Consider the following 11,395-nt stretch of genomic DNA (forward strand, 5'->3'; position numbering starts at 1 on the left):
TAACATCAATTCAATAAAATTAAAATAACGATAATTATAATTACTATTACAGAAAATCTAAAACACCATCCTATATATCCTGATGCTAGTTTTTCTCTTCCTAATATATAGTTTCAAAGATTTTTGTCTTTGTTTAATTTAATTTTAATTCAATATTTTTAAAGCCAACTAACACCCTTTTCTTCTCTCTCTTTCTCTGTCAGAAAGACTCAAACTCTGTATTGTTGCGTTGTTTGAGAACAAATTTTTATTATTTTTTCCCCAAAAAACCAGAGAGGGCAACCGGCGAGTGCAAAATCTCGCCGGAATTCCGCTCCGCGGTTGCCGGAATCTCCATTTTTTCCGATTCGAGCTTCGAATTTTGGATTACATCACTTTTTTCCATTTTCCTTGTTTTCGCTTGGTGTTGTTATTATTACATAGGAAAGAAAATATTTCAGAATTCGTTCGGCAGAAACCAACAATTTTTGGTGTTAATGTTTACGTTACTTCCTTCATCTTGACCCCGCTTTTTCGGGCGGTGAAGGGGTGTACACCGAGGCAATGCAGTAAACAACAAAAGCGAAGAGGGTTTCTACAGAGATCTCTTGCTCTATATAAGCTTCTAGGACCCTCTCCAAAGATTCAATTCCATTTTCCTGAGCTTGAAGGAAGAGATAAAAAAAAAGTTGTTTTCTTGGGGTTTGGTTTTTGTGTTGAAATTTTTTTTTATCAAAGGTGAGAATTTTCGTTGAAACTGGTATCTGTTTGTTTAAGTCCGAATAGATTTTGAATTTTTTTGAATTATCTTTGTCTTTGGTGCCAGTGGATATGATTTCTTGCTCAGATTAGAACCTCCTTTGTGTTCTTCTTTTTGATCTGTTAGATTAGACTGTTGTTGAAAAAAATTGAATTTCTTACCCTTCGGTCTTGATCTGCGTTTGTTTCGGGTCTTTTTTATTTTATTTTTCATGTAAATTCTTTTCACTCCTTCTAGCGCTTTTTTTTTTTCAATTCTGGTGGATGATTTTGTCCATTTTTCATAAATTTTATCTTTTTTGCAGCCGAATTTCTAGGCTGTGTTAGGTTGTTGGTAGGTGAGCAACGATGTTTCTGATAGTTTTTTTCTTCTAATATATTATTCATCCTTTGCTGTTGTTCCATCTGGTACTGTTCAGTGGTAGATGCTACTGTTTCTGGTTTGATATCTTTGATTTTCCCTTTTTAAGCTGTAATTCATGTAGCACCTCTAAGAGTTTAAAGTAGTCCCCTTTTTGTTACCTTTCTTTGATTCTTCAGTTTTGGGGTTGGTTTTGTTCTTAGAGTTATGATGGCTGGTATTTTTTTAGTGGGTTTGAAATGGGGTTAGATTTTTCTATGTGGATTGGTTTTGTATATTCATTGTTATATGTCATTTCCTTTGTGTATAGCAAATGACCTTAAATTTTCTAGCAGATGATAGGGGCTAGTAAGTGAGATTGTGGATTTTCTGGATTCTCAGCTGAAGGATGCCTTTTGAAGTAATGAACCAGAGGGGCGTTTCGACCTTGTCTCACTTTTACGACGACATCTCCTTTCCTCCAGAGGTGAGGATTATCCTCACTCTCTCACTTTGGTGTTCTTAAATTTTATCATATAAATTTAAGAACTTTGGCACTAGTTTCCAAAAGGTTGATAAAATTATGTCTGATCTTGATGATATTGCCCTTTTGAACTATTGTTGGTTTTTCTAAAAGTGTGTGGAATTTTGTATGAGCAGAAGAATCCTGGATTACGGAAGCAAAAATCTATTCACGAGCGATACCCGCAAGGTTAGGTCCTATCAACTCATCATTTGTTAATAGTCCTACACAAGTTATTGTTCTGTTTCGTGTAGTTAAATTCTATCGTTGTTGCCCTGAGTATCTACTAACTAATTTTTTGTACGTAGAGGTTGCATGAACAGTTTTGTATTTGGGTTTAGAATCTTATGCTTTAGATGATGCCATTGGGGTTTTGATTGAAACTCCCTTTTGGGACTTAAAAAGTAACATTTCTCTCACTTTCTGTTTCAAATTCTTATAATTGTTTTGTTGCATTTGGAATGCATGATTATAAATGTAGTTGTGAAATATCCTTAACACAAGTAATTGCTCTATACTCTAAAACTAGTATATCTTTCACTTGTTGTTGAATGCTAGTATGCTTGTCTAACCTATATCTGTCTTTCGTTTGCTATGAATTACTGGATAAGACAATGATAACTTTCCAATGTTGCAAGTATGTTTATTGAGTATTTGACTCTAGCTTACAATTGATACTATTGTTTCAGTTTGTTCCGAAAACCTAATTGCTGCAACCTTTATTAATGCTTCGTAATGCATGTATAATTTATGATGCCATCCTTTAAACGCTTTAATTGTTGCAAAACTATGATTATTAATTATGATATCTTTATATATATGTTTCAATTTGTTATATTGAAGCTCATGTATGCGTTTTTGGTATGTTTACTCTTAAGATTTCACTGTTATTTTTTATGCTAATTTTTAAGGTAAATAATGTAATATCCATCTCTACATGCATTTGTTTGTTGAGTGTTGATTTATGTGTTGTGTAAACAACCAGCTCATCTTCCAAACAAATAAATATAGGTTGTTTCAATATAAACTAAAGTTGATGAAATTTGTTACTTAACTATCATCCAAGATCATGGACTGATGTGCGTATGCAGCCGGCATCTAGCTCGTATGGTTTCATTGGGAACAAGATTGTCGCCAATGCTGCCTCTCGTGAAAGCAGTCTATTCTCAAGTTCATTGTCTGATATGTTTACTCAAAAGTGTAAGAATCTTTTTATCCATGCTAAGATATTTGCATGCTTGTATAATGGTTAATGCAGCATGGTAAAGGAATTACTGAATTAGTACTGATGCCCTTTTATCTTACTAGAAAGTAGTGGTGGTAGCTAAACTATTAAAGAAAGAGAGAAAGTACGAATTGAAAAGAGTGTGAGATGAAGGGAGAGAAGGAAGGAATTGAAGAGGGGAAATTAAATGTAATGCAAAGTGATGATCGAAATTGTTTATATGGGCATTGAAATAGTGTCACATGCAATATATAATATTGTTAAAGACAGATTTTTTTTTATTATTTTATATATAATATTTTTGGATTTTTTTATTTTTCACCACATATTTACTTTTTATCTGATTTATGGTCTTAATTAGATGTTCTACTAATTTTTAGTTCACATATCTAAATTAACTGAGATAAAATTTTATAATTTTTTTAACAATAAATACTGCTTATTTTAAATAATTGATACAGTTAATTTTAGATTGATTGTCTATATAAACAATTTTAGTGAAAGATATTTAAGTATTTTTTGTATAAACGTTCAAAGAATCTAAAAGTAACGATTTAATTCAACTAAAATAATTGGCGTTGAATTTACCTAAATTTTAATATCTTTTAAATTGTTGAGTTAATAATTAATTTTGTATTTTATGATGATAAACATAATTAATTATTTCCTATTATAACTAATTATTATGATGAGTATTATAAGAATTAATCAAAGATGATATCTAAGTCAAGTTAAAAAAAATATGCACAATCAAGACAATAAATAATACACTCTAAAATTAGATCATATTCATAAGGAACTACTGTATTCGAACTTGAGGAATAAAGATGGAAAGATTTTCTCCTTAATGCCAATAGCCATAAGCATAATTGGTGCTACGACTAGTTTTGTGAAAAAAGAAATTATATCAACCTTAAAGAAGAGTATATTAATCTCTATATAAGAAGAACAAAGACAAGAAAGAAGGCAACAATTGAAGTAAAATCTGATTTGATATACAAGCCTATTCCGTTATCATATTGAATGTGTTCTTATTCTCTTGTGTCTAGAATTAAGATCAATTTAAAAGATAAAAAAAAAGACAAAAAAAGGAGTTCATTCAAAAACCAAAATTCAATCATTTGAGTGTTTGTATTCGAAAGTGTGCCGGTTAGAATATACTTAGTTACCGTTAACTAGATTGAGTTAATACCTAGAGGATTTACTAAACTTGAAATAGTTTAAGTGATTTGCAAGAGTGTGAGACTCTTAGTATTAGTGGTTGTAATTCAATTTGATTATAGTAAAAATTTTATCGTTAATTTGTTATGATGAAAATTAGAAGTAGATCATCATGGCCGAACTAAAATATGTCGAAACGTTACTATTCTTCTACTCTCTTCTTTTACTGTTTCAATTTTGTTATGCATTTACGAGATAAAATCAGAAATTATTTCCTAAACCAGATTTTTGTATAATTTATTTATTCAAATTTAAAAACGGTTCTTTAATTCAATCTTTTCTTTTCAACTCACTTAAAAATCTTTATAAATAAAAATAAAAAGAATAAAATTAATCTGATTAATCTAATCAATAATGCAACCAAATTAATTAGTGAGAGATGGCAAGCACCGAGATATAATTAATTAAACTTCATATATTTTTATTGCAAACCTATTTTATTCAATATTTAAGATTTTAGAAAGTGATTAAATAATAATTTCGTAACACCATTACTCTATATTAGAAATTTGGCTCAAACTTATCATGTGTTGATGAGTAGGATCAATAATGCTGCCCACAAATAACACAAATATATGTAGAGGCTAGAAATTAAAGTATGTTGTTTGAAAATACGGAAAGTGAAAAAGAGTTTATTTTGAGATCAATCACTTGGAGAATCTACAATCTTACTGGCTGCTTTTTGCTTTCATAATAAATTGGAAAAGTATATGGAACTAAGAGGTAATCAGTCAAAAAGTAAACAATTTAACTAATTTATAATTATATTTAATTAATTTTATTTGTTTTTAATTTATAATATTTGATATTAATTACTTTTCACTCCAAATTAAAATTCTGAATGATATGTTGGAGAAATAGAGGCGGAGACAAATTAAAATTCTAAATGATACGTTGGAGAAATAGAGGCGGGAATCACGGAACTTCCAACAATCCCGATTCTTAATATATAAAAAAATTTATAAAATATATAAAAAATTTTATAAAATATATAAAAGAACATCCTAATATCTAGCATAAGCACCATCTATATAAAAGTTTTGAATTCACCAAAAAACATTTGGCTAATTTTTTGTTGGTACCCTCTTGGTTCTCTAGCATTGTTATAATAAATTTAGACCAAAGATAGAGCCATATGAAAATGATAGAAGTCCCTTAATTCCAAATCTACCACTTGGGGTAACCAAATCATTCTGTTACAAATATAATCTTCTACGTATCGGTTTATTAGCTCTTTGGAACACGCAGTTTTATGAGATGACATAGAAATTTTTATAATGAAAAAGATAAAGATAATTTCACAATTGATAACAATTATTTTTTTTTGTGATTAAATACAATTCAATCCAAAAGAGAGGAAAAGAAACAACCAATGAATGCTACCAATCTCTTTCAGCGTTGCCATTAAGAATTGGCAACTCCAAGGTTAGTTTTATAAAAACAAAACATACAACTATATCATGAAATATCTAATTAGCAAAAGATTTTTAATCAAGATTCTGCATGCACCAGCTACGTTAACATCACATAAATCACTTATTATTTACTCTGATTTGTCTACGACATGTTGTTTATTATTGACAGCAACGATTCTAATAGCGTGAGAATTGGTAAAAAAAATGATATATTAGGAAGGTATGGAGGTCTTGATTAAGAATCTGATCTTTTGTTAATTTGATGTTTCATGATATGGTTGTATGTTTTACTTTCATACTTTATTGTTTTTAACAAAACAACCTTGGGCTGCCAATTCTTGATGGCAATATTGAAAGAGATTGATAGTTTTTATTGGTTGTTTTTTTTTCTCTTTGAAATGGTATCAGATTCAAAGAAGATTAGGGAAGAAGGAGTTGCAGAGTGAAAGAAGAATGAAGTCTGCACTTTCAGTTTTGAAGATTGAAAGAGTAAAGTGAAAAAGTGAAATCACATGGGTTCAGTAGTGTAACTTATAGCACATAGCTGTTACCCATTATTGTAAACCACACGTGTTTAACAAACTTAACAAACTGAGCTAACAGAATCAACTTGCTAAGCTAACCAACTAACTAAGCTAACAACTAACTGTGTATGTATGTGTGAGCTGAGCTTTACTGAAGGCTAAGGCTAGCTAACTACCTTTCTCTTGGCTTACTCTATCATGACCCTTGCTGTTCAACCTCCTTTCTGGTGCTCACAGATTCATTTGACTCATTAGTTATCTTGCTGTTATGACTCCTGCTGTTACTGCTGCTGTTTTTGGTTTCTACTTTCTCATACTGTTCTGAGTTCACTTGTCTCGAATATTCTTCTTTGAATCTAATAGAGGGGGATTTGGATTTGTATTGTTCTAGGTCTTCTACCATTGGCTTTGTTCTTGACTCCAGAAAAGCAGCACTTGGCAGTGATTTTGTTAGCACATCAGCCAATTGCACAGTTCCAGGCACATGAGTGACTTGAACAGCTTGTTTGGTAACATAGTCCCTAACAAAGTGTAAATCAGTCTCGAAATGCTTTGACTTTGAGTGTAAAATTGGGTTTGCCGCTAGCAATACTGCACTAAGGTTGTCACAGTATATTGAGGGAGATGCTTGAAGTGGATTTCTTAGTTCAATCATGAGATTTTTTATCCAGATCAACTCAGCAACTAAATCAGCCATAGCTCTATATTCTGCTTCAGTGCTGGACCTTGCAACAGCTCCTTGTTTCTTTGAGCTCCACGACACCAAATTTTTTCCAAGAAAGACACAAAACCCTCCGGTTGATTTTCTATCATCTGGATCACCTCCCCAGTCCGAGTCACTGTATGCTGCAATGTTGTGAGTGCTTGTTCTGTGTAAATGTAACCCGAAGCTTGCTGTGTCACTGATGTATCTTAGCACCCTCCTTACCAACTTCCAATGCTCATCCAGAGGTGTGTGCATAAATTGTGAAAGTCTCCCAACACAGTAAGATAGCTCTGGCCGAGTGACTGTGAGGTACTGTAGGCTCCCTACAACTGACCTGTAAAGCTTTGGATTGTGAAAGACTGAACCACCAAAGGCAGAGAATTTGACTGAGGATGGAAGAGGTGTGTGGCAGGGTTTGCAGTTTTCCATATCTGCTTTTTTGAGTAAGTCTTTAACATACTTTTCTTGAGACAGGATTAGACCACCAACATTGGTCTTAGTTACTTAAATTCCAAGGAAGTAGTGTAAATCTCCCAAATATTTGAGAGCAAATTTGTGATTTAGTTGCTGAATCACTTGGTCAATTGCCTCTTTTGAATCCCCTGTAATTATTATGTCGTCCACATATACAAGCACAAACATTATAGAGTTTTGTTTGAAACTGACAAAAACAGATACATCAAATTTTATAGCTCTAAATCCAAGGTGTTGCAGGGTAGTAGAGAACTTGTGGTACCAGGCCCTTGGTGCCTGCTTCAGGCCATAGAGTGCCTTCATGAGTTTGCATACTAACTGACCATCTCCTTGTTCATAGCCTCTTGGTTGCCTCATGTATACATCTTCAGTTAAATCACCATGGAGGAATGCATTGTTCAAGTCCAGCTGTATGATTGTCCAACTGGTGAGGTTGGGCTGAATAGGAGTTGGTGTATGTGAGGTATCATTGGGGTTTTCTTGTAGGTTATCTGTTGGAGCTAATGTTGGGGCTGCAAGTGTTCTTAGAAGAGGAATGATTGGAGCTGATTGAGTTTGGGGTATAGAGCCTTCTTCTTGTGGCAGAGAGGGTTTGAACTGTCCATTTTTTAAGGGAAACTGGTGTTCATCAAACACCACATTGCTTGTGATCACTACTTTTCCTTGTTTAGTAAGGCATTTGAATCCTTTATGAAGTGTGCTATAGCTCAGGAATATACAGGGTGCTGATCTGAAATCTAATTTGTGCCTATTGTAAGGTCTCAAATGAGGAAAACACAGACAGCCGAATACTTTGAGGCTTGTGTAGTCAAACTGTTTTGCAAACAACTTGTTAGAGGGTGATTGACCTTGCAGCACTTGACTTGACAGCCTGTTTATCAAGTACACTGCAGCTGAAAAGGCTTCTCCCCAGTATTTTGTTGGCATCCCAGCACCTGCAAGCATTGCAAGGCCCTTCTCCACCACGTGTCGGTGCTTCCTTTCAGTGCTGCCGTTCTGTTGGTGTTCATGGGGGCAAGAGAACCTGTGAATTACTCCTTATGCCTACAAATCTTTAGCTAAGCTTGCATATTCAGCAGCATTGTCAGACTGAAGCATCTTAATCTTAGTGTTCAATTGCAATTCAACCATTTGTTGGAAACATTTAAAAACTGATTTAACTTGAGACCGAGTTTTAATGAGATAGAGCCAGGTATATTTACTATAGACATCAATGAAATTCACAAAATAGTAGTTGCCATTCAAATCAGAAATAGGAACAGGCCCCAGACATCTGTGTAAACTAACTGTAAAGGAGCAGTATAGACAGTATTAGAAAAAGGATAAGGGAGGCAGTGAGACTTCCCAATACAACATGACTCACAAGGACTTTTATTAGAAGAGGCAACAAAGTTACAAGACTTTAAGACAGCAGTAACAACATTATTGGAAGGGTGACCTAGTCTATTATGCCAAAGCAGAAATTGGTTATTAGATGTGGAGACAGTTGAGATAAACGCAGTTGAATTTCTTGATGGAGTGAAGTTGAGAAACTTGTACATTCCCTGTTCAACCTCCCCATGTATAACAACCTGTTTAGTTGCCTGAGATTTTACACAGCATCCATTAGAGTAAAATTCAAAATAAACACCATTGTCACAGCAGAATTTGTATACACTTACTAAATTCTTGGTAATATCAGGGACATGAAGTAGTTTGTGCAGCAGAAAGTTTTTGTTACTTAAATCAGTTTTGAAATAAGAGTTTCCAACAAGGTTAATGTGCAAACCTGATCCATTCCCAACTATGACTTGATCTGTGCCTTCATAGTTGCTTTTCTCGCTCAGGTTTTGCTGGTCTGATGTCATATGATGTGTAGCACCCGAATCAGGATACCAGTTTTGGTCTTGTATGGTTGCTGGTGTAGCCAAAACGTTGCTTAAGTTGGCTTGAACTTCTTGCAGTGGCTGTGCACTTGACCTATTGTACTATGTTCTTGAATCATCATTCCTCTACCAGTACGTCTTGGCAGTGTTATTGTTACAATCTCTTCATTTTCTTCTTTCTCTTTTTAGTTTTATAAACGAAGGTGAAAAAAATGAATTTGAGTTTTTTTATGATTTTCTTATAAAATAAGTTCTATTTTATTGTGTTGAGTTTTTAATACCAAACAGAAATTAAAATAAAAAGAAAATAAAAAAATGATTCATCTATCTCAATTTAATTTTTTAATACAACAGTTAAAAGAATTATTCTAATTATCCTATTTATATTTAAGTTTATCAAAAAATTTAAAAAAATTTCATTCATCAAAATTAAAAAAAAAAAAAGGTAAAGTATATTTTTTGTCCTTAAAATTTGACAAAACTTAGTTAATTCTTGATACATATTTTAAACAAATGATTTTATCCTATTTACAAAATTTTTTTTAGATATTATTCTTATAATTGAATTAATTGACAAATAACGGTTTTTATTTGTGCAATAGAACTTTTGTTAAACAAAAAATGAATTTGAGCTTAGAAGAGACACCGGAGCGTCTATCTCTTTGCTAGTATCTCAAATTTTCCAGATTTTTATAGAAATAACAAAATTAAAACAATATTTACTTAAATGAAACCGAATATCTTTTATTAAAATTAAAATAATCAATATTATACACAACATTTGATATAGCTCAATAAATATACATTGAAAATAAGGAAATACAATTGTGTTAGATAGATATATGATATAGATATACTAGGCTAAAATTAATTGAAGCTGTCATTGATTATATATGAAGAGATTTAATTTTAATTTTAATAGAGTTTTATCATAAGAAACTGTAAATAATGTTCTTAATTTGCAGATTAATTATTTAAATAAATATAATATTTTATGATATATTATATTTGGTGCAGGACAAGCTCTTATATAATAAGAGCAGTAATTGGATCTGAAACTTTATAATTAGCATGCTCAATAGTACAAATAAGTTGGATTGGTGGCCCTATTGTTATATTTTCGGTCTCTTCACTTTATATACTTTACATTTTCTTGTTAATTATTATTGTGATGGAACTCTATTAACAACATTTTAGATAAGTACAAATAAACTTAAGTTATATATGGTAGCTAAAATATAATTTTTCACATTTACAATCAGATCTTTTTCAATCTAATGATACATTTTAACGATACATTTTGAAGAGATGTAGATGATCTTATGTGTTTTGTATTCATTTTGTTCACATAATATTAAAAATAACACATGTAATTTAAAAATATATATTTAATTCGATATTTTTTTACGATAGATTTAATTGTATATGCGTAATTTAAAGTATTTATTTTGATTGTACATTAATTGAAACAATAATTATTTTGAGAACAATTACAAACAAATAACGGGTATTTTAAATTTGATGTGACTAGATAGTTTATTTAATGATTAATAAATACAATGATATTTTGTTATTGTAGTTGTATTTATCAAACTTTTCTCTCCTTTAAAGTTGAGAACTCGATATTATTACAAAATTATTGAAAAAAATGATAGATTCTCACGTAAAATAGAGTAATATTACTTCCTTATAAAGTAAATGATTCAAGTGGTCATATTTTATTATAAAATGTTTTGAAAAATAGAAAATTAACTTACGATAGCAAGTATAATATATTAAAAATTAAATATTTCGATATGTTATAATTATTTTGAAAGAAGAAAAAATTTCATTTTCTGTGGGATAATACAGTATACAAATTTTTATGGATCTGCAATAGGGTATACAACTGCAGCTAACATCATGTGAGTTCAGTTAACCCTTAGGTGTGTATATGTGTATGTATATAGATAGTAATAGACTTTGAATGATAATTATAAAAAAAAAATCCATTTCAATGATTTAATATTAATACCTAGAGCAATGAGTGGTAAGTTGAAATAACTTAACACTTCTTTCTCTTAATGGATTTTAAATTTTTATGAATAAAAGTTGGAAGGTTGAGTTTTTTTTTTTTTCATAAAAAGAAAAACTAATTTCTTATAATAGATCAACTCTGTTAAGCTGAAGTCAACTAATCTTGTTTTATTAGATTTTAGATAATTAACTTAACAATCCTAGTAATTAACAAAGATTTAGCCAACAACAAGCTAATAAAAATTTTTAAATTGTATTTCATACTAGTTAATTGTCATTAATTAGTGATTATTTTAATTTCATTTTTTAAAAAAATACAAAATTAATGATTATTAATTACAATTATTT

General features: G+C 31.1%; 1 protein-coding gene and 1 long non-coding RNA gene across 4 annotated transcripts in view; one reads left to right on the forward strand and one right to left on the reverse strand.

Moving 5' to 3' along the window:
• LOC110266142 lies at window positions 109-1,791 on the forward strand. Of its 2 annotated transcripts, none has more exons than XR_002353132.1 (3): window positions 109-717; window positions 1,435-1,649; window positions 1,739-1,759. It is a non-coding gene; the product is annotated as an uncharacterized LOC110266142 (long non-coding RNA). The 2 variants fall into 2 exon arrangements; XR_002353131.1 differs by having other exon boundaries at window positions 122-717; window positions 1,435-1,565; window positions 1,739-1,791.
• The window catches only part of LOC107613271 (14-3-3-like protein B), a 9,307-nt gene continuing 6,168 nt past the window's right edge, over window positions 8,257-11,395 (reverse strand). The window contains exons 5-6 of one of the 2 annotated variants that reach the window (XR_002353129.1): window positions 8,935-9,212; window positions 8,642-8,749 (exon numbers count right to left, since the gene is read on the reverse strand). Coding sequence is in view for 1 of the 2 variants with exons in the window: in XM_021110147.1 (XP_020965806.1) it covers window positions 8,408-8,749 (342 nt within the window). In the remaining variant the exon portion in view is untranslated. Of the gene's footprint in view, window positions 8,750-8,934; window positions 9,213-11,395 lie in introns of both variants that reach the window. The other variant, XM_021110147.1, reaches the window with a different exon arrangement.

Source organism: Arachis ipaensis, chromosome B08 (assembly GCF_000816755.2).
Source record: "Arachis ipaensis cultivar K30076 chromosome B08, Araip1.1, whole genome shotgun sequence".
Taxonomy (NCBI): Eukaryota; Viridiplantae; Streptophyta; class Magnoliopsida; order Fabales; family Fabaceae; genus Arachis; species Arachis ipaensis.